A 24,045-nucleotide genomic window follows, 5' to 3' on the forward strand; every position below is an offset into this window, starting at 1 on the left:
TACAGCAAGTAGTGGCTTGATATGAGGTTATCCTTACAACTCTGTGATGTTCATTTTCACTAGAAGATGGTGCTAAGTGAGGAGGGGAGTGTGTATTTTTTGCTACAAAATTCAATGTCTTTATGATAGACCCTCATGAGATGCTTTTGCAAACTTTGTCCTTGTGCCTGACACAAACTGTGCTGAGCAGAGCTTTTGAAGTCACAGGTAAGTTTTTTGCATTCACCTCAGCTATTTGCAAGCAGAGTTGATCTAACACACAGCAATTTGGATGAATTAGAGGGTTTAAAATGCTTCCCATCACCTTATCCTTTACTGCTCTGTCTCTCTGCCTGTGGAACTATTTTTATGGCCAGATGCTTACCTGTCCTCTTTAAAAACCTTGCTGCAAGGGGTCAGACTGGTAGGCACTCAGGTCTGCAGAAGTTTATCTGCTTGTGGCATCAGCCAGTGTCTCATCCCTTAGGCTGCCCCTGAAATTGTGCTATCTAGGGCTGTTTGCTGATTGGAGAATGTAACTTAAAGGCTGGCTGTTTAAAACAGAGATGGCCTGGGCCATGTGGACAGTTTGGTGACTATTCAGAGATCGTGCACAATTCTTCAGCCTGACCAGAGGCAGGGGGTTACTATTCAGAGACCTACAGTGTTACCAGGTAAAGTGTCTCACATGGACACAAAATGACTGAAACAGGGCTTTGTGTGAAATCATGCAATCAAGGACCAGGAGAAGGAGCACTCCTGCGATGTGCAGCTCCACTGCCAATAGCAATTTCACTGCCAGAAGGGAGCCAGTCCTGTCCTCCTTTCTGAGAAGAGGTTCATCTACTGTATCAGAGCCATTTGCTCATGCACTGGAGAAACAGGGAAAGGGAAAGTATTATTTACTGAGCCCTGATGTTTGGCACTTGTAGAATGTGTGTATTCTCACCTGCAGTATAAGGCAGGATACTCACACTTTTAACCACCTTGCATTTGGGGCTTGATTCAGAGACCTTGGAAACTTTTCACCGACTTCAGGGGGCTTTGGATCTTGCCCAAAAGCTACCCAACAGCCTGGAAGGGCAAAAAGATAAACTGACTCTTTCTGCTGGAGAGATCCAGGAAAAGAGTTCAACAGAGATAATTAAGGGCATTAAGGGAATTTTGGGATTTTTGTTGTTGTTGTTTGGTTGGATTTCGATTCCCCATAGCAACTCATATCTAATGCCTGGATTATTTTTGCTGTTGCATTTCTCTTCCTGTTTTGATTGTAAGGAGGACAGCCCTCGGGGCCATTGGCTGCAGGCTCCATCAGGCAGCTGAAATGGAGCAGCAGGAGCTCCTGCAGAGAAATGAGGTCCCTGACCCAGCTGTCAGCCCGGGCTCCTGAAGGGCCAGGGAAAGCAGGAGGCCCTGGGGCAGGATGGGGTTGCAGAGCTGTCTCAGATGCCCCCTCCCCAGAGCCACGCTGGGCAGATGCTGCCATGAGGGGCAGGAGGGGACCAGCAGCTGGTTCAGCAGCATGAGAATGGGGTGACCCCTGAGCCCGCAGACTCACGGGGAGTCACAAACCCATGGCAGCCCTTGTGACTGTCCCAGGAGCTGGTGAGCAAATCCCAGGAAAGGCTTGATTTGGGCTAATGAGAGCTGTGATTTGTTTTAGTCTGGGTCTGGTCCAAAGTCAGTCTTTTATAATCTGGGTTGTGCAGCCTCCCACTGTGAAAGCCCTATGAGCCAAGCTGCTGATGTGAAACAAGTCTCACATTTGTTTCCTTCCACATCTTTTAGTTTAGAAGCACACAGATGCACTTAACACACACTCTAAAAATAAAATCCTCAGAAGAGTAGGAAAATCAAGATTTTTACTTTTTAATGATTGCCTCTAGCGGCCTGCTTTATGATCTTGCCTTAGAACTGACAGCACACAACTGATCAGCCTTAAAAACAAAACCGAGTTTTCACACCTTGCTACTTTTAAGATAAAATGCCTTTTAATGGCTTTCCTACTAATTAGCTGTCATGACTTCCCAGTCTCTTGGCAGAGGCTCTTTTTAATGTATGTCAATATAATCAACAAGGATTAGGGTCTTTTATTCAAAGTGTTTTGATAAGGGATAAGCAAACATAGTGGTGCTGCTTTCCCCCCACTGACAGCCACCCCCAGCTGTGCTACTTCAAATATCAGATCTGCTGTGTCACCCACCTGCCTGGGCAGGAGCTGCCAGGAGGCACTGAGGATGAGGAGAGCTGAAGTGGCCTGGAAGGTGGAGCAGAAGGTTATTGCTTCAGCCCTGTCACAGAATTCTCTGCTGCTAAAGCACAGTGGAAAGCTCAGTGAAAACCACACAGCACAGCTTGCCACCTGGGATACGGGGGATTGATCAACCTTTCTCAGAGGTGGAGAGTATTGTGCAACTGCCACCATGTCCCTTACAGCTCTCCTCTTTCTCACAGGATAGCCCTTCAGCTTGAGTGAGGTGAAAATAAACATAATGCCAGTAAAGAAAAAAGCCACCTGAGTATAAATTAAAGGGGCCAAAGCCTCCCTAGTTGTTGTTAGTTTCTAAGAATCTCCCTGATCTAGATGTTGCCAACAGTGAGCCCTGGTTTTGTGCTTTCCCCCTTACAAATGGCTTTGCTCATGCAGTATCAAGCACTGGCTGGGCTGATATCTACAATGGTTATTGAGGGAATACACATAACCTCAGTAAGGAGTAACAACTCATGTGGAACACATCCTTGGATGCCCATTTTAAAATAAACATTTACAGCCTCAGTTCTTCAGCAGTCCACAACAGGACCAGCCTAATGCCATAGCCTCAGGATTTGTCAGCTTGGATAACATTTAATGTCAGCCTCTTCTTACTCTGCAAGCTGTTTGATTATTTCTAGCTAACACAATTATCTGTGCTCATATTTTCCATTCAGTCTCAATACAACACTCAGACGTTTCAAACTGATAGTTTAATTAAATTATGGCAATTAGGGTTATTTTAGCTCCAGGAGTATGTGAGGCAAAGATGCTGAGGATAAAGACAGCACTTGTGCTTCCCGGGGAGTGGAGGGATTCTGTTCTGTGGGAATATGAAGCTTTCAGAGGACTGAATTTCATCAGCATTTGAATTCTCTAGAAATCATGCTTCTTTTATGTATTTCAAGTTGGATATTCCAAGATTGAATCCATCAAGATTACTCATGGAAACCTGTTCTTACACATGCAAGCAGAATTGGAGATCCAGCTATTTCTATTTTACTGTGTTTAGGTATCCTCTGTGGAGCCAGCACTGCCAAGACAGCATGCAGCATGGCTCCTTTAGTGCTGCTCCATGTAACCAGCAAGGTGCATTTGGTGTGCATGTGTGTGTCTGCCCATCAGGAACACATGCTCAGCCTCACTACAGGCTGGGCCCATGCACACAGAGCTGCAGCAGCCTCACCTGCATCCTAAAGGTCATGAAGTTCAGCCAACTCTAGCACCCTCACCTTGATGGAGATCCTTGCTGAAGCACTTCTCCAGCTTTTCAGAGATAAAGACTGTGTCCCAAGAAGACTTCCTTTACAAGCCTCATTATCAAATTTCACAATGTCTCATGCAACTTGTGAGGAAGCATCTGTATACTTCTGGCTTTGTATCTTTTGTAGGAGAACAGTCCACCCCTTTACTGAATTGTGGCTTACATAGGAATGGAATGACGGTGGCTTGCCAGTTACACTTAAATCACCCCTACCACCAGACAGGCTTGAAGATAAAGTAAGGAATGAATTTATTCAGGAATCCAAAGATCAGCATTACAATCTCCTTATTTAGAGGCAGCTGTGCATAAATAAAAGTAAGCTTAGAGCTGCAGACAGATTATTCTGTTATCTGTTTTACGCTGTTGAAATGCTCTCAGTCTGCTTACATACCTTTCAGCTTGAAACTTGTCTTTAAGCAAGACCTGGTTCACAGCATGTATTTTATTGAAGGGATGTTTATTAAGGGGTATGCATGTCCTTGCACACCCCTTTTCTCCCCTGGGCTATTTCACTCCCACACATGCCATTGCTTGAACTGGGAAGCATTTGTGCCTGCTGGATAGGTGGGTTCTTCTGCCCAGACAAAATATCTTGGTGCTTACCTTCATGCATGCTGATTGTGAAGGAGAGCTTCTCCTGAAAGGCAGAGCAAGATTCAGGCCTCCTTGTATTAATTTTTTTTTATAGTGAAAACACCAGCTAGTATATATGAATCAGCAAAAATTATTGTAGATATAAACATGTAGTTAATTAGATCTTGACTGTATTGAGACAAGAATTAATGGCAATCTAATTATTTCAGGGTGAAAATGACATGAACATGCTTGGCATGAATTATGCCCATGCAATACCCCAAGATGGCATGCTCTCCTTCAAAGGTGTTGAAGTACTGGATGAGAGACTTCTGGAAAACATTTAAACCAAAAGTAATTCATATTCCATATACTCCATATACTCCATGTGCTATTAACACAATTTTATTTTTCATCTGGTCCCCAAAATCCTGAATTCACATTAGCCAATGCATCAAGCAGTCTCTGTGTTTCATTTTCATATGAGGCAGTGGCAAAAATCCTCACTTCCGAAGTTTCAAAACTGGTCTCAGATGGTAAAAGTTTTTACTTCTTTTGTGAGTACTGCAGGTACCCTTGAAATGTTCACAGGAACAGAAGGAATAATCTTGGGTTGTTTGACATTAGCATGATCACATCTCTGCGAAAAATGGTTGTGACTTAGAAAATAACTGGGTTTTTTTTGCACAAGTAATGCTGGCTGGACAGTATTATACAGAATGGTTGTCCTCAATAAGATCCTGGCATTCCTATTTACAGAGCTACCAAGAAAAAGGTGGGCAATTTGAGCTGCTGACATGTTTAAAAAGGAGCAGAACTGCTCTAGTCACATTGAGAGATGACGCAAGTCATTTTTCATCATGGCAGCAAAGGTCCCACATGTGAAAGGATTCTCAATTCACTCCTCTAACACAACTGTGCCAGAAAGGGAACTTTGAGAGCTGTGCTTCTGGGATCCCTGGCCTTTCTCTACCACACTTTCTCCTTCCTTTCCTCTTACTCTTTGTCCTCCTGCTCATGATATCAATATCATCATCAATATCTGTCAATAGCCAATATCTGTGTTTCTTAAAATTCAATATCCAGAAGGCAAAGTTGTCTCCAGAGCCCTTCCTGACACAAAAGATCAAGACCAGAGCAGGATCAGAGTCAGAGTCCTCAGGTCTGGGATCCAGTCTTACTTTAGGATTTGATGAAATGAAATGCAGAACTGAATGCTCTAAATGCATTTCAGCATGCAAGGCATAGAAAACAGCTTCTCTTTCTTTCTACTTGTTAATCTCTCTTAGTTCTAGACTCATCAATGCCAGGAGGTCTTTCTTTCCATATTTCTTTAGATTTGGCAACTACTGAATATGCTCAGGCCCAAGTTCAATTTAAAATGAAAGGTGATGCCCATGTAGAGACTCTCTCTCTAGAAAATCTCTCAGAAAATCTCTGCTCTTTTGCTAGAGTGTTTTGAGCATCTTTGCCAGATGCTCAATACACTCTAGCAAAAGAGCAGATTCTTCCTAAAACACAGAAAGAAGCAGTGCTGTCTGCTTAGCAGGAGCCAAGTTTAGCATGATCACAGACCAAAGAGAGCTGTGAACTTCTCATCTCTATCTCTGCAGGGTGCTGTCCAGAATGTTTAATATTTGTGCCCAAAAATTCAATGGCAGATTTGTTTACAGAAGAGTTTTCCAAGAGGCGCTTGGGTTGCGCTGAGCAGCTGCCCTGACTGCTGTGACTGGGCATACCTGGCGTGTCTGGGTGATTTATGGATTTCAACTGCTCTCTGCAGCCCTCCTGCCTGAGAGACAGGGGCTGCTCCAGCACGGCAAGGAGCCAGGAAACTACAGCTGCAACAGATGGATGGCCACGGCTCCTGCCCTGGTTTGGATGGCCACAGCTCCTGCCCTGGTTTGGCACACCCTGCCAAAACAGGTCCAGATGTGATGCTTGTGCAGGGTTGGATAGATGGGGAATACCACAAGGACATTTGTCAATGGCAAAGAAAGAGTAATAAAGTGCTCTAGGGAAATAAGGTTAAATGGAGAGGTGAGGGGAATGAGGGGAAGGTGAGAAACGGCAGATGTTTTGAGGAAACATCTGTTAATCCTTGAGGGGAAAGAAGTGGTGGCAAGAATGCTAAGGAGGCATAAATTCAAAGGATTACCTTGCATTTTTCATGGCTTGAGTGGAGAGGGGAGGTTGGAAGGCCACACTGCTGATACTGCAGATGTCTGGGGCAGAAAGGAAGCAGGGGAGACATGTGGTGTGCCAGCCATAACATGTAGGAGGAAAAGAGGTGGTGAAACGTGGAAAGAAATGCACAGAAAATTATGGTAATACTAAGGTGGTCTTGTATTACATTGGATGATGGCTTTCTGAGGTATGCATACACGTAGCATCAGAAAAAGGTCAGCAAATTCATAGTCAGAGTATGTGCAAAAACAAAATCCAGATTGTGCACGATAAAGACTCTAATCTCACTGTCCTTCAGTCCTACTGAATGCAAATGTATCTTTTTAAAGCATTAAAAAAAAGGCACTGTAGGTTTTTTCCCCAAAAATTTAATATCAGAGAGTTATTTGTGCATTTTGATCAGTGTGTAAAAATGTAGCTAGTCTTGGCTGAGAAGGCCTATGTAGCAGAGACATGTCATGTTTTTGCTCAGCATGATACGGTTTTGATTTCTGCACCCCAACAACTTAATAGCTGTACATGTCTGTCAGGTCTTTCAAATTAATGCATGTCCATAGAGCTGATAATTTGTCTTTGAGTTGTTTTTGAAAAATCTGAGCAGCCCCAATGATGTCAGAAGTAGCTATTGTTTAACTCAGGCGCCATAAAGAGCTGTCCTCCTGGTAAATGTGATGTTCTCTGTTAAACTCCACCATAAAATTAATGGCAGTTATAACATTTGTAACTTTTTTAATCTGCCAGTGAAATCACTATGAGCTCTCACAAAAGGCATCACTGAAACACATGAAGCATTAATTCAATCATCTTCAGAGGTTTTTATGTCGTGGAGGAGAAAATGGGGGACCCAACATAAAGAGAAAAGAAGCATTTGAGCTTTTCTGCAGTCCCGTGCAGGATCAGGGTGAGGGGCAGTGTCAGGTGGCAGGTTGGACATTAATCTGAGCACTCGCATCCAGGCTAATCTGGGCTCTACAGTGAAATTCTTCCCATTGTGCTAAATAGCCTAAGAGGTACACGGCAGCCCAAGGCTGCACCTCTGTCAGCAAAGCTCTAGCAAAGATTGAGTTACCTGTTGATTATGTGGTCGGGGGAAGAATATATTCTGTAACAACAACAGCTGCTCTTTGTAAACACAGCTTTTTAATATCGCTGGGCTTGTTTCAAATCACACATGATGGCCTTCAGCAGGCTGACCTGAGCCACCAGGCTTGCATTAAAGCAATATCCAAAAAGGGGATTACTGCCAGACTCCACAATGTGCCGGCACAATACACGGCTTAAACAGTTTTGTGCAAGACTTTAGATTTGTCATCATTTCCAGCTGCATTATCCTAGTTTTTATTTGCATGCTGTTTTGGGAAGTGCCTTTGAAGGTAGTAGAATGTCATAGAATTTTACATTTGAAGTCCTACCTTATAAAGCCTAAGAACATCTCTTGATTACAACGTAGTCATGGGTGCAGACAGGATGATTTTGAGGTGCTGAAGCACCTCTATTTGTGAACCCCTTGCTCAGCATGAGACTTGAGTCAAAGGTGAGGAAAGAGCTATCACAGCTGGTCTTGCGAGATTTTGTTGGGAAATGGGCTCCAGACAGAAAGATCCTTTTACTGGCTGTGGAGGTGTGGAAAGCTCTAAGTCTGCTGGGGGCTGGGGTTTTTTTATTGTCTCAGTGTATTTTTCAGATCTTGCTCCTGAGCAAGATTTCTCTCATAGTTTCCCCTACAAGTGGGAAACCTGAGCCTTTGGGAGAGTAATTTGATTTTTTTTCCAAAGTGTTTGGCACTTGCACCATCTCTGTCTGTCACTGGGACTTGCATTTACTTGCCAGGTTGGATAACATGGATGTGGGCATCATGTCCAAGGTCACACCATGAATTAATGTCAGAGATGGGATTATTATTATTTATTATGGGCAGGCTTGTGATTACACCTATGCTTAAGGCAATCTACAGTTTCTATTACAAAAGTCTGCTTTTGTGTTTGTCCATGCCAAAATAAAACTGCTTAGCGTAAAATTCCTGATCCATACAAGCAGCCTCATACTTGGAGGCAGGTGAAGCAGGCTAGGTTCTTGATTTCTTCATTTTGCTAGTGGCAGCTCCTAACTCCTGCTGCTGGGGTCACAGAACTGTACTTCTCTGAAATAAGAGTTACCTCAGGAGAAAATTCCTCTCTTCTAATAGGAGTCCTGAAAGAATTTTTTGCACATATACTCACTGGTGGAGTTAGGTAGAGTGGGGCAAAGGCATTAGTTCAAACAGGCAGGTAAGTGGGCAAACAGGGCACCAAATTCAGTGTTACCAGGACTGCATATCTCATCTGCTTCAAACTCAGGCAATCACTTGGATCCTTTTGTCACTACAAACCGCAAAAGGTTTTATTGTTGTTAAGTGAAGCCTGCTTAGCTTTGTAAGGACTTATTTTGGTGGATTATGAGAGTAGATTTAGTTTTGGGCTGAAGAAGCCTTAGCATGATCCAAACCCAGCAGCTAAAGCATACTGAGCGAGTATTTCAGCCAAAATGGGAAAGGGCAGAGATGGGGCCATGAGACAGCTGCTGAGAGCCCTGGCCTTTTGTGAGCCATGATATTTGCTTGGCATATAAGTGGAGGAGTGAAGAAGAAATGATTTCTGCTTTTCCAACTTTGTTTGTACTCTGAAAATACATCCAGCACTCCCTCTGGCTTAAGAGTCACCACTTAGTTACTCTTCACTCAGGGCACTTCATTTGTCAGTGCTGTGTCATCAGGTCTGCAAAGCAAACCCTAAGACGTGGGACCATTAAGCAGGCACAGAAAGGCAGCCTGGGGACTGGATACATCTCCCTCAGTGTGAGTGGGACCCAGGATAGAGAGGGGGAGAAATGGAAAATCTTCCTAGGTTTTCCATGCAAAGTTTGGTTTTAGAGGTTTTTGAGAGAGTTGAGAGTCTGAATTTTCAAACTCAGGCTCATCTGCATCATTTACCCAAATGTGGCATTGTTTGTTAGGGGAAGAACTCCCGCCTGTGCTCTGAGCTCTGACAGCCACCATGCCCAAGGGGGGCAAGCTGTGGAGCCTGGGCATGGGACAGAACACACGCCTCAAGCACTTGGGATAAGAAACAGCAGGAAATTCACGGAAAGAAAAGAGAAAGAAATGCATCAAGGTCATTAAATATAATTTGCTTCTGTCTCAGAGAGTTCCCAACCCAAAGCCCGTGGGAATTCAGAAAACTGTTCTGGGATATATATATATATTCACAAGCACAAACTGCTGGCTAGGGGCAAGAAAATAGGCTAGGTCAACTTACATCTCACCCAACAGAGGCATTTTGTGGCACACTACTCAAAGCAAGGGCATCTCATGCTCAGTGAGGCACAGTTCACATAAATTCAGCGACCAGAAATTAGCTGGTGATAAAATTTATTTGAAGGAAAATCTGGTGTGAGCCATCTTCTCTCACCAGGTAGTCAGCAGCAGGAGACAGGCACCTCCAGCCCCCATAGAAAGCACACAGATAACTGGCTTACAGCACATGCCAGCTTTTGATGGCAAAACCTGCGAGAGGTGAACTGCTGATGAGAGCATCCATGGAAAACACACATGTCACAGGGCTCTGGGTGCTTCAACCTGCTCTCAAGCCTGAGCATATCTTTGCAGCAATGACATCTTCTTGGAGCTTCAGCTCAAAACACAGAGCAGAAGGAGAAATCAGGCACAGATGAGGCCTTTGGAAATCACCCTGCTTTGCTGCTTCAAATGAAAGCACCTATGTCTCACCTGTGCTCCACAGTCTGGCACAACAGTGTCAATGAGGACAGCTGCCCACCAGGAGGGAGGTGTGGTTGGGATCCTCCAGGTATTCCCCAGGTGTGGGGAGGGCTGAGCGTGGAGTTTTATGTGCAGGTGTCTAATTTGGAAGGCACTGGTGCGACCTGTGGCTGTGAAGGGCTAGAAGAAGCCAGCAGGCTGACATTTGCTAGCACAGCCAAATCCCCTGCTCATACCAGCAAATGCTTGTTCCATCTTTCTCACTGTGAGAACCTGACTTTGAATGGTTGGCAAAATATTGATTACCAGCACAATCTCCACAGGTGCCCTCTTCCCCTCTGGCTCTGCTGCTAAGTTTCTGGCAGTCAATATCATATGTACAGAACTCACATCTAAATCCCCCAAATTAGATTAAAGGCTCAATAACATCATAACACAGTTTTAATCACTGTGCTACCAGCATGAACCCAAATGTCAGAACAGCAAGGACAGATTCCCATGAATATCTGTTAGTAGAGCTCTTCTTTCAATAAACACACTGCCATTGCAAGCTGGTTAGATTTTGGTTTGTTAAACCTATCCTGAACATTTACATTCTTCTTGGATGCCCACATTTCTGGCATCTTCTGTGACTTGCAGGGAATGGCAGGGCAAATCCTGATTGTGAGGGATTAGTGGTAAAACCTCTAACCTCACTGGAATGGATAGCTAGTGGCACCTTGGTATGGTTTCCAAGTGAGCTGTGCTTTACAGCTTGCAGCATTTCCTTTCCATTTCTAAAGCACATTTGGACTCAATGATCTTAAAGATCTTTTCCAATCTAAAGGATTCTGTGATTATAAAGCAGCTCTTATTGTACATGCACATCCCATTGCCTTGGAATAGGGAATTGGTTGAAATTCTTTCTTTGCTTCCTGCTGTGCCTCAGTCGAGGAAGCAGCAGGGCTGCCCGGGGGCTCCAGCTCTGTGGACATGACAAGGGGGTCTGTGCCACGCAATGCCATCACTGCTGTGGGATAGAGAGCCTCAGCCCCCATTATTTTTCATAAAGTCTATGCCTCTGCTTCTGACAACATCCAGGAATACCTCTCCTGTTGGCCTGCCACCCTTCTGTGCCCTGGAAGTGCTGGTCCCCTAAGAGTGGGGGCATTCCCCTGCCTGTGCCGAGGAAGTGGCTCAGCTGTCACCTGCTGCCAGGAGCACAGGATCAAGGCCTGACACCTTTAGCTTTCTGGCAGCATCCTTCTTCAAGGAGTCCTTTCCCTGGTGAGGGTCCTCGAGAGTAAAGCAACACCCAAAATGAAACTGGGACAGTTTAACCAGCAGGACAATGTGGGGTGACCAGCTTTAGAGAACATTTGCTCTTATCAGAGAGAAAAGCAGTAAAGTTTGCCTTCACAGACCTGTAATCCACCTTCTCAAGTTTTTAGGTTAGGTGTTCTGGAAGGCACCATTTACCCAAGCTGGTCCCTGGTTGCTGGATGTGCACACCAGATGCAAAAATGTCCTGCAGTCGGACTGACACCTGGGGATTAGAGATGTCATTAGTGCCCAGAACATCCTGGACAGGGGCAGGGGACAACCATAATTTACCCAGGTTGTTTCTACAACATCAGCCATACCTTTGAATCATGCAAACAAAAAAATTGGCTAACATGAAGAAGTTGAGGCTTTCCAGAGCTGTCAAAACATACGTCTTAACTTCCCCCTTTTTGCTGCATAAACAGCTTTTCATAACTGTTTATTGTTCTGGGAAATGTGAAAGGGCTGTTTACATGGTAGCTAAAGAAGTATGAGGCAAAAGGCCACTAGATCTAGGACAAACAATACTTTCCCCCGGAATTCTGTGGTATATTTCTCTTATCTCCCTAACCCAAGTTTCTAGGCCATGCTCCTCACCCATGGTGCTTGAAAGCTAGGCATTTCTGCAGGGATAAAAGGAGATGTGTGAAAGCCATTTTCTGCCAGAGGCTTGAATCAGTCTGTCAAACCATGTTGCTTGGCAGAGGCTGAGGACATGCTGTTGCTAGCTTTTTAATGGTAGGATGAATGCCTCAGATGCCCACTTCTCATTGGTTTGGAGTTAAAACCATAAAACTTCACTGGGCTCCATGTCAAGCCATAAATCAGTTTGTCATGACAAAAAGCCTGGCACACAGTTTGTGTTAGCAACCAGCCTCTGCAACTTGACCTACACTTGTTGTCCAAACTGCTCAGAGACAAGCTGGGAGGTGATGCTCTGTCCTGAGGACTATTGCTCTATCAGAGTTCTGAAGAAAAGAGAGAGAAATGGGAGATGAAGGGAATGATGTGTTCTTCAGGACTGTGGAAGTAATAAATTAATCAGCAAAGGAATTGAATCCCTTGTCAAGTACTGCTGTTCAGCCAGGGGGAGGAACAACTTGCAACCTCACTTCAACAGCACAGCACTTCTTCAGATAAGTATGTTGCTGTAGAGAGTCATTTGCCTGCACACAGAATCTGCCTGAGGTTATTTCTTCACCACACCATCTTACGGAGAGGTTTTCCTTTTCCTGCCCTTAAAATACTCCAACTTTGTACCAAGGACCATGTCTCTGCTACACCTTTCTCTGCAGAAGCACATTGAAATGCAGAGATGGATCCAATATTGGCAAGGAGGTAGGCAGGTTGTAACCCCACCTCTACACTGAGCCTTGCTTAGACAGGTTTTCCTCCCCAGCCAGCAAGATTGTCCCCATGGGAGCTACTAGAGGAGCTTTTTCCCACCTCAAATATCTTGTTGGATTGGTTTTTTTTGTTTTGGTTTTTTTTTTTTTTTTTTTTTTTAATGCACCAGTGTCCCTTTCACCCAACACCACACTTACCTTGCAGCAGGAAGGGTATGACAAGCCCTGAGCAGAAAGTTCACCCCTGAGTTACAGTCCTGCTGCTGACACAGACTTATTTTGTGATCTCAGGCTAATCTCTAAAGCTGCTTTCTTTTGTAGTGAGGTGGCACTACAGCTTCCTGCAGGAGGAGGTGCAGGGCAAAAACAAGGCAGGTCACAAGACACAAACTACCCTGCAACAGGGCTGCACACCTGGGGTGGACAGATGGACGGATGAAGGAGTGTTGGAGTTTGTGATAGCCACAGAGCAGTCAGCCTTTCTTAAGGTGTTTCTGTCAATCCCAAAGGCCTGACAAATAATCTGATTGATAAATTAGAGTTGCTCATATCTCAGACAAAATACTGAGCCCTGAAATATCGCCATCTCCTCGGGGTGCCTTGCAGCACCTCCTGAAGGCACTCCCAAATGCAGCTAAGTGATGGGCTGGCACAAGAGCCCTTTCCAGAGGGGCCCTCATGCAGCTCTAGCTGTGATGCCTTAAAAGGCTGGCGAGCACAGAGGTCCTTATCTCCTGCCCATGGCTGCTGCTTTGGAGATATTATATTTATAGCTCCCCCGCAGCGCAGATGCCCAACTGTCTAATTACGAAACACATCGTTTGGGCAGTCCAATAACGAGGCAAGGCTGTCCTGTCCTCTCTTGTTCACAGACTCATGAGCAGAGGCAGCACTGGGCTGTAGCAAGGTAAGACAGTGCCTTGTTTTGGTTTTCACTGTCTTTTGAGCCCTTTTCTCCTTTCCACCTGCAATTTGCCATCACTTCTCAGGGCTCTGCGTTGACCTCTTGAGGGGAGTGCTGCTTTCTCGGGGGAAGAGTGGGCTTTAAGATGTTTGCTCCTCTCTTGCTGCCAGGGCACACACAGAGAGTCTCTCTTTGTATTCCCAGTCTGCTGTTGAGAACCAGGTGCTAACTAACAGCTGCTCTTTAGTTCCTTCACTAATAATACACTGTCATATTTTCATGTTCTCAAGGAACACAACCATATCTGACTATAGTATAGACATAGTTTGAATAGCAAACTGAATTACTTCAGGCAGAAAGCTTTTCATTAGCTTTTGGAGGCTTTTTCCCCTCTATCAGCATCTTCTTCTCAATGTTGAATGTTTGGAAAATGAATAGATAGTGGGGAAAAAAAAAAAAGTGGACAGGCAAAAGGAACATTTTAATTTTTTCTTATCTTTTAGACCAATTTCTAGAGGCCATGAAAGAAAAAAAGGAAAATTGCAGGTGATGGTTGCTGATTTCATGTTTTAAACAATTACTTGCTATGAATTACAGCAGCTGAGGGAAAAGGAAAAAGAAAGTAAAGCACTGAATCTTAACTGTGTGTCAAAGCAGGAATTCATCAAAACTAGCCTGTAAAATAGCAGTAGCAATAACTGCCAAATGCCAATTATCAGGATATTGTTATATTAAATTACTTATAACCTCATCTCATGAGAGCATTAATTTTCAAATGAAGCCAATAAGAGAACATCTCTTTGGAAAAATAAGATTATTTGTGCATGTGCGTGCATTTGTTTGGATGCATTTACAGATACATTTTTTATTATAAATATTCTTATAAGCAATAGCTTTTTAATCCAAGGACCACAAAATATGACAAAAAGGTAAGAAATATTAATTTATTTTCAGCCTTAAAGGTAAAGCTATCACACATTGCACTGGAGTTTGTTTAGTATTCCATTATTTAAGAACTTAAATGAAAGAAAGGTTTTTCTAGATCCTGAGTCCTTCACAGCCTTTGACAGGATCTCAGGTCCCTGGTACCCTGAGGAGCAGGACTCCTTATACCTGACCCAAAGCCAGCGCTTGTAGGAAAGGACAGCCCACTTCAAAGCGCTTGGGATTGAGGCCAGATCTTAGGTGAGGATTTCAAGGGCAGGAGGTCAGATGATTACTTGGTCTAAAGCTGCTGGAGATGCACTGACTGAAGATGAGAGGTGTGTTCACATTGGTGCAATTGGTGCAGCACTTTGGTCTGGTGCCAGGGCTGTCCCTTGGGCTCTGCCATGCCAAGATGTGCCTGGCAGTGCTCCTGCAGGAAACGCAGCCCTGGGACTGTGCCCAGGCCATTACACACTCATGGCCTCTGAAATCAAGTGATCACATCCAAAACACTTCCTAGGGACAGGATTTGCCCTTAGGCCATGCCCAGGAGGGGCAGCCCTACACGTCTGGTCAGCAGACCAGCATGGGTGAGTGGATCTCAGAGCTGGAGAGCAGCCTGGTGTCCTCTTTGATTTATGAGTACAGATATGGCCTCTGGGGTTGTCCCCATGTATCCAGCCTCACCTGTGACAGGCACTCAGTGCCAGCCTTGATGTCCTCAGGTAATATGTCATGTCTGGGTTATGCTGGTGTGGGCTGTGACAGTCAGTGTAGAAGTGCTGAGACAACATGCACAGGGACAGGTTTGCTCCAACTTTCATGTCAAGAACAGCACATAGCTTAAGTGGAAGAATAAAGAAATGTAAAATACCAAATTATCTGCACATGTGCTTTCCTTGGAGCTTTGTGGGTGCCTTGGAAGGCTCCAGACACTGCAGCCAGCCCTTCACACATCTCCCTGTTCCCAGCCATGGCCATCTGGACACTGCACTGTGCGCTGGTCAGATCTGCACAGAGCTCCACCTTCTGCTGCCCAGCCCTGGTGAGATGAGTTTCCTGTTACCTGGAGCCCAAAGGCAACATGTCCCACCAAAGATTGCAAAGATTTAGAGGGACACCAGTGGGACATGGGGCTGCCTTCACTCATCTGGTTATTACAAGGTCTTGCTATTAAGCTAAGCGGATGTGCTTCCGCAGTAAATTCTGCAGTAAAGAAATCGTGTACAAATCTAGTATTTTTTAATAGAGTAGTCTCACTTCTTGCATGCCAGAAATTTTTCCATGTCCTCAAATTCTTTGCCTATCTTCCAAGCCTCAGGCTAAAACAATAAAAATGAGAAAATCATCCTGGTTGGGCACTTAGTGTTAAAATATTGCAGCCACTGGTGTATTGACAGTGTTCTCTTTTAAAAACAAGGAACAGAAGCAGCATTCCAACCATGTACAGCAAAGCATTAGCTTTGAAAAAAAACTGTGTTGGCCAAAAGTCTTTAGCTGGAACAAAATACAGGAACATACATACTAATGCTGTGATTTTCTACAGGATTTGAATTTAAAAGTGAAATTAAACAAAAAGACCCAAAGCCTGTTTCCAAAGTGAAGCCATTCTAAAGGCAATCTCCAACAATGATACTTTGTTCTTACCTAGCATTTAAAAATATGATTAATGGATGAATAACTTTACTTTTTCCCTTGCAAACACCAAGCCATCAGAACAAGGCAGACCTTTGACTGCAGCTGGCAAGAGGCTGTGAGGGGGCAGCCTCATTCAAACTCTTCTTTAATACAGAAAATGTAAAAGGTTATTTTACAAAGGAAAAAACCAGAGAAGGAAGCGGATGTGGATACTGACTTGGGAGTGTAATCATGGCCCCATAGATATCAATGGGAGTTCTCTCAGATGCATCCACAGATTATTTTAACAAAACCCAGATCTCTTTCTTTTCCTCCTAATTTTAATAGTACCAAACTCGTGTAGATTTGTACCAAAAAATTGCATTTGCATATTTTTCCTTACCATTTTTCCTTCTTTGTATGTTGTCTAACCAAACCACAGACATTCTGACACAGTTGTTTTTCAGTGAGATGAATTATTACTGTCTGCAATGTTTTATCTTTGGCTTTATAACACAGTGAGTACAGTTCCATGCTAATAAATCTCAGGCTGTTTCAACAATGTTCATCATCTAACAGTGATCAGCTTTGAGAAGCATAGGTCATATTGCACAGAGTCCTAGTTTTTCCAAAAGCAGCTGGAGCAATTTTGCCTGGTTTTGCTCAACTCCCTCTGACCAACATAGAAGGAGGAGTACCACAGATATTTCAAAGGGATCCATCAACTTCAGAAAACTCAAAAAGTTTCTGCTGCAGGTTGATTTACTGGCTGCTGTTAAAACATGATTACCAAGAATTAGTGACACTGAAAGAGCAAGAAGAAAAAATATTTTCCCTCAATTTCACTTTACATTTTCAGTAATATTTTTTATGAAGCCATTTATGCAAGTTTTCTTTTATAATATGCTTTCTTTTTCCTGCAGTGTCTGTGGAACTCCCATATCACAACAAATTAGAGTAAAACTCTCCTTTAAAAAGGAAAAATAAGTGCTTTGTCATGAGAATAAAATGGGCACATAAGTGGGGACAGAAGCTCTCTCACACACTCCATAAACAAAGCCAGTGGGCTTTCAGATCAGCGTATTCCCTGTCAAGCTGGACAGATTTTCACCAAGATCTTCCTAGAAATTTCCATGCTTTCTGTAGGAAGGAAGCGTTGACAGCATTGACTAGTGCCCCTTTTTGGTAGTCTGTGGTAGGGAAGCAAAGCCCAACATGCCCAGAGAATACCATATGAAAACAGAAATACCTGCAAGTCACAGATGCCATCTCACAGAAGCCCATTATTCTGTTATTTATCCCATTTTTTAAATGCTTGGTATCCTAATTCCCTATGCATGGTTTCCATTGCAACACATCTCCCTGCCTCCAGCCCTGGGTGTAGAAGGCAGCAGGACACTCAGGGGCTTAGAGCACCAATTATAACGCAGAGAGAGATGCAGCAGGGCACTTTTGGTACAGAACAAAACCAGAGGAAGTTCTCAGAACAAATTGTGTTGTACTTTTCAGCTCCAGCACATGAGCCCCAGTCAGGAATTTGGGTGAGCACAGGTTGAACACGCTGTGTGTCATGCCTGGCCTGCAATTCACTGGTATTTCTTCTCTCAACATCCTTTTTGGGGAGAGAAATAGCACTTTTTCCTAATTCAGAAAAAATAAATAAGGGTCTTTTCAGAACCAGGTCTGAGGGCAGCCATGCTTCTTTTCTGCCTTTTTGCCCTGTGTTTACTGGTGCAAATGTAGGGTGGATCTGCAGCTTACTGAAGGAAAAAGCAAAGAGTGTGGGGTGCAGAGCATGCTCACAGAGAAAGCTGGCAGGAGGGCAGTGGGGGCATGCTGGGGAAGTGCTGCAGGCACTCAGGCAGAGCAGTCTGCCTTCCTCACAGGTCTTCTGCCCTCTTCTGCAAGTGAAGTTCCTACTGCCTGCCAGCGCTGTGTTTGCTGCCAGACAAGCCAGCCTTCCCCACATTTTTTTCTGGATGTCCAAGTGTTAGAAACTCTTCCTTGCAAATATGGAGTCTGGCTTCCTGGAAATCCTTCTGAATACAAGGAAGAGTCAGCATCATTGTGGACAGGCTCTTCAGGGACACACAGATGGGCAGTGCTCAGTCATGCCAGGCATTTCCATTGTAGCAGCCCAGCCAGGACTCACTGGACTTTATGGTTAGACATTACGGATAAGCAAAAGGATAAGCATTAGGGATAAGCACTGCTTCATAATGTCAGTTCTGACTCCTCTCTAATGATTCATAAAAGTTACCTATCTTCCAGATAAGTACTCATCTTCAAGACAAGCCATTGGTACAAGTTTTTCTTTCGTTTTACTCACAACATTTGAATTTCATTCACACTGAGACAGCAACTCCACTAGACAGCCATGGGAACATGAACTTGGCAGGAACAAACACAATCCATATTGCTATCAGGCTGACAATAGTTGGTATATTTTTTCAGCTCTGTGTGAAGTGATAGACATAAAATTCACATCAGCAATTAAAGGTTTACTTTAATCCTATTATTTAAAGGGCCTGAGCACTTATAGGGTTCAAAGTAAGCACAGGCCTAAGAAGATCAACAGCAAGGACTCTACTTCAAAGTGCACAATCTAAGCTCGTGTACTCAATCATAATACATGTCTGAGCCTACCTCTCAGACCCTCTCAGTTTATCTGTAGTATATACAAACAGTAGCTGAGAAGAAAAATAATTGTTGCCATACAGAAGGATCTTTCTACAAAACAGGGTGTCCCCAGTCATGGTCAGAATGGAGAGGGTGACTGTTTCTACTTACATCAAAATATTATGAGTCTGAAGTAATTTGGGAGGTGATTTGCAACTGTATGCTTCTTTTGAATATTAGGCAAGTTGAAGGGCTTGGGGAATGATAACCAGTCCTTGGGCAAGAGATGGCTGTAACAGAAGAGGCAAAATGATCTTTTTTTTTGCTCCTGCATTCATTGGGAGGAACTTGGAGAGCTTCCTGCAGCAGAATGCTTCCTTACGGGTATTTCCAGAGGATCTATTTCAAGCTGAAGTGTCTGTAGAAGAGGTATGGAGCAAATAAACAAAATGAATAGGAAGAAAATTTTAGGACCAGATGGTGTTCATCCAACAGATTTAAAGGGACTGAAGGATTAATTAGCTGAAATAATAATAACACTCCATGGCTTCTTATATTAAACGGATTTAGAACTGAGCACCTGAATGTATCCAATACAGCATCAGCCTTTTCAAATGCTTCCAAGAGAAAATGGGAGAAATAGAGCCTGGTAAGACTGACAAATTTAGTAGAAATCACTGCGCAGGGTAGAGAAGATGGGTAAATATGATACATTGGCAGAAATTCAATATACTTTGGTAAGGAGAAATCATGTTCTACAAATCTGCCAGGTTCCTGTAAGATGATAAACAGCATGGAGATACAGGAGGTCTTTGGTTGACAGCATCTGCCTATTTGTCCTTTTCTATGTATTCAATAAGGGCTCTCACCACAAAACCTGAAAAACACCTAAGCAGTAATAGGGTAAGAGGGAAGATATTTGCATGTATGGCATAAAACCAATTGAAAGATAGGTTTTACAGTAAAGAGATTAATAGGACATTATTAGTGAGAATTCTTCTAAGACTGAGAAACCAGATGAGAGAAAAGGATCTTAAGCAAAAAGATGAGTGGGCACCAGAACAGCATCTCATAATGAATGTAGATGAACATAAAACAGTGAACATGGGGGGGAAATGGAACTTTAGCTATAAAGTAGTGGTTCTGAGATGTTTAGCTGGGTGTGAAATTTAGAGGTTATGTAAGTTGACAAAAAAAACCAAACGAAAACAACAGAACACATGCAGCCAAAACGCATACTGAATGTTAAAAGTTTTGGCCACATCACCTGAAAAACTAAATTGTCATATTGAAAAAGTTTGAGAAGGAGTGATAAAACACGAGAAGTACCTTTCATACAGACTGAACAGGCAGACTGGGACTCCCTGTCCTAGGAGAGATGGCTGAGGGGAAATATGATAAAGATTGACAAAGACATGAACAGCCTCTAGCATGTGAATAAAGTTTCTCGTTATATGTCCAAACGTAAGACCTAGGAGCCCTCCTATTAAACTAGTAGGTAAAATGTTCAAAATCAACACAAGGAAGATGGTTCTTCAGCTACACCGAGTAGAGCTACCTACTCATCAGCTTTGATCTTAGCCTGCTGGAAACTGTGAATTCCCTTTCAGGCAATCAGGAGGGAACTGCAAGTTCATGAAAGTGATATGCAGTATGAATGCTGCCCCCAGGTTAAGAAATCCCCAAGCCAAAAGTTGCTGGAGGCTGACAGAGTATTATGGAGAGAGGTCATTACATTCTCTTCTCACTTTCTTCACAAGATATTTCCCTAGAGCAGCCTAACAAATTGGAGGGACCCTGCTTTCAGTGATTCTCATATTGCTGGGGTGTGATCTGAATAACTACAAATGACAAGTTCTCCTGACACTATTCATCCTTTACAGGCATGAATGTTAGACTGAAAACTTCTGTCTAAATCTTCCTTCCTTCTTTCCTTCCTTCCCTCCTTCCTTCCCTCCCTCCTTCCTTTCCTCCTTCCTTCCCTCCTTCCCTCCTTCCTTTGTCACTTCCTTTGTCATTTCTGCCTTTGAAATTAGTTAGGTAAGTTCTTAAGGTGTCTGCCAGCTACTCAGTTTTTCAAACCTGTCTTTGCTCAGAAGTTCCTGAGGCTGTCTGATAAAGAGAAATGGTACTCAAATGTTGCTGCTGGTTATTTCCAGAGGGTGATAACAGTGCAGGGTGATCAGGGGTGCAGGCAGAAAAAGTGCTAAGGGGAGCAGAAGCAAATTATACACCCAGAAGGTTTTGGAGAAGAAGCCATGAGCAGTGGGGCAGTGGGAGGGAGAAAGACTATGGAAAGGGGATTTTGCCTAAAAATGCTGAAGTGTGCTGCTGGGAACACCACAGGTAATGGGAGCTATTTTTTACCAAATAGCAGGTCTCCAGTGCGTTCAGAAACACAGAGTCATTAATTTCTTGGAACAATCACAGTGTGTTTGTTTCATGCATCTAGAATAGGGAAAGATAAATCATGATTATATGAAAATTAATAAATCCTAAATTAAGGGGTAATATTTGCCAGCTCAGAAGACCAGCAGTTACTGCAGCCTCTGCAGTAATTTGACATCCCAGATTCCATCTGCAGGGGCAGGAAACCCAAAAGGCTCTTCCCATCAGTCATATTCAGGCCCCAGATGGCACTCAAGTTGAATCCAGAGGAAAGGAAAGAAGCACTATTATCTGCACTATTATGATTTAGAGTCATATGAAGACCCCTCACCTGTTGTTGAGGTTCTCTCTCTGTCCCTTCTGCAGACATGCCACCAAGGTCTCTACCCTTGGTTACAGATGAACAAACTGTGGAGCTGAGGGGTTCAGTAAACACTTAGAAGCCAAAGAAGTGTGAAGATGGCAAAGACCAAAATGTTTCACTATGGTTTCCTTAAAAGGAAAGGCCCTCCTTAGTGAGGGGAAAGAATGAGAAAGAATGCTAGGGAAAGTAGGGAAAAGACTGTATTCCATAAGGATTATTGTCTTCCACTCTCTTTGTTGTAAATCTTCATGATTTCTGCACGCAGTTCACAGCCTGGTGAGGGCTGTTCAGGGTGGCTGCCCCACATGGCACAGGCAGCTACTGCCTGGGGAGTTGTTTGCTGGGCTGCCCTTATCCTGCAATGGCCTGTATGCATTGTTTTTAATCCATGAGGTCCTGGGAGAGATTTTCTGACGATGCTTGTCCAGTGAATGACCTGTCAATCCTGCAACAGTGCCTCAGCTTTCCAAGCTTTTGGAAACTCATCTTGCAACAAGAGGGATTTTCCTTAGCAGATACCCTTCCTTTAAGCCCTGGGTTGATCCTTGAAGCTTCCTCTGGTATTCTGTCTGGTTCTTCAAGCACTGCTGCACTTCTCCATGATCAGGTTGTGTTCCTCTGCACATCAGTGATAAAAGCTGTTTGTCTGCTCAGCTGGGAGAAAGGCAAGCAGCAGAAAAAGGGACACGGCTGTCTTTCTGTTCGGGTCATCCATTGCAAGCTCTCTCCATCTCCATTGTCCACAGAGAGAAGGCTATGGGAGCAATTATACAGAAAGTGACAGACCACAGGTGTCTCACTGCCATATTCACTTTGGGACACCTCTTTCAGGAGAGAGATTTTCCTGAATGAAACTGGGGCTAACTGGATCAAAAATTCTGACTAACTTTAAAAAATTAATGAAATCTTTGTCCAAACTGACCATAATGGTCTAAAATGCTTTCATCTCTATCCCAGACTGTGCTATCACAGAGGCACACTTGTATTTGAGTCTCAGTCATCCGTCTTATCACATAGCATCATCTTGTCCTTTTAAAGAAAACTTTTCCTATGAAAAACAGGAGTTCTTTGATGCTACTAAATCATGGCACCTTTCTCTAAATTGCTGAAGAAAATTGTTTAACACTGCATGTGAAAACTATAACATATTAAGAAATTAAACATGGAAGTAATTTTTAAACTTTTTTTACAGATTAGATTGGAGTTTCTAAATTGCTGAAGTTTCCTCATTGATTTAGGCTAAACATCAATAGTAGAAGTCTTACATCATCCAAAAGCAGGCAGACTTTCTCTATCTGCCTTGGCTGGGGTGGTTTTAATGGGTTGTGCAAAGATGTCTGTAATTCCCTCATCAGAATCTGTGAAATTCTGATATTACTTACCTGATGTGTCTTTCTACTTGAGGTTTGAGTCTCCTTAGGGGAAGAAAGGAAGATCAGAATATTGCACAAAATCCTGTGATTTGGAAATTGAATTGGGAAAGTAAATACATGCTGAAAATATCTTTTTATCCTTTGCAAATTCCTCATAATCTTAGGGAAAATACATTTCTGTGAGCATTTTACGAGTATGAAATTTCAGGAAGATTTAATATTGCCTCGCTGTTATTTTAGGTTTAATGAACTAAAACACAACCTCTGCATTAGTCCACACTCCTTCCTAAGTCAGAGTGTTAAAAATAGCAGCTCTCCTAAATGCACCCTCTCATATTCTATTGAAGCTTGTGTTACACAGATTCGAGCATCAGAAAGGGGATTAGTTGAATTCTGATAAAGGAACTCAACAGTTTCCAGGATAAATTGGTAGAGTAAGGAATCAGCCAGTACCTTAGCCATTTTCAAACCTAAAAGTGTATATTTTCCCCTCCCCTGCTCTCTCAGAGACATTCTATTTCTCATGTCTCAAACTGGGGGAAATAAAAATATTCCACTTCCAGCTGTCTCTTTCCACTACTTTTCTTTGTTCATTCTTTTCAGCCAGAAAAGGAGATAAGTGCTGAAATTACAGTTATTCCAGCTTCAGCCCAGTAGCTGGAAGTCTTAGTAAAATCATTGAGAAATCCTGCTATGAGAATGGTACTATTTCCACCTTTTTTACCCATGTGGATGTACAGCATTCTATACATAGAATTAACCTGTTAAGCACACAGACCACTGAAGAACAAGCAGCAAATGCTATGTAAATGCTATACACATGAGGAAAATATAAACCATAGGATAAGTCTCTAAATCACTGCATGGAACTTGCATTTCCACTCTTGGTTTAGGGCCCCTTTTGGAAACACTGCCCCTGTTTTCATTGCCATGACCCCTCTGAAGCCTTGAAGATGCCTGATCTCTGCTGGGTTCTTCAGAGAACCAATGAACTAAAAATAAAATATAAAATATATCTATTGAAAAAGAAATGGCTTACATCATAAATTTGTTAGTGTAGGGGCCTTTTCTCCCCATCTCTCTGAAAATTAATGAAATTTATGGATCTCCCACCCACCCACACCTGTTTGAATTGAGTCTGGTGGGAAAGAGGCTGGGGAGGGCTGCCAATCAGTGATGAATATTTGTTTGCCAGAT

At 43.2% G+C, this 24,045-nt stretch overlaps 1 protein-coding gene across 3 annotated transcripts in view; it reads left to right on the forward strand.

The window, feature by feature from the left end:
- The first annotated feature begins 13,492 nt into the window (after nucleotides 1-13,492).
- Nucleotides 13,493-24,045, forward strand: part of FHL2 (four and a half LIM domains 2) — a 36,770-nt gene continuing 26,217 nt past the window's right edge. Inside the window, exon 1 of one of the 3 annotated variants that reach the window (XM_084226693.1) lies at nucleotides 13,493-13,563. Coding sequence is in view for 1 of the 3 variants with exons in the window: in XM_084226691.1 (XP_084082817.1) it covers nucleotides 19,033-19,107 (75 nt within the window). In the remaining 2 variants the exon portion in view is untranslated. Of the gene's footprint in view, nucleotides 13,564-19,028; nucleotides 19,108-24,045 lie in introns of those variants that run through there. The other 2 variants (XM_084226692.1, XM_084226691.1) reach the window with 2 other exon arrangements.

Source organism: Fringilla coelebs, assembly GCF_963513975.1.
Source record: "Fringilla coelebs genome assembly, chromosome: 2".
Classification (NCBI taxonomy): Eukaryota; Metazoa; Chordata; class Aves; order Passeriformes; family Fringillidae; genus Fringilla; species Fringilla coelebs.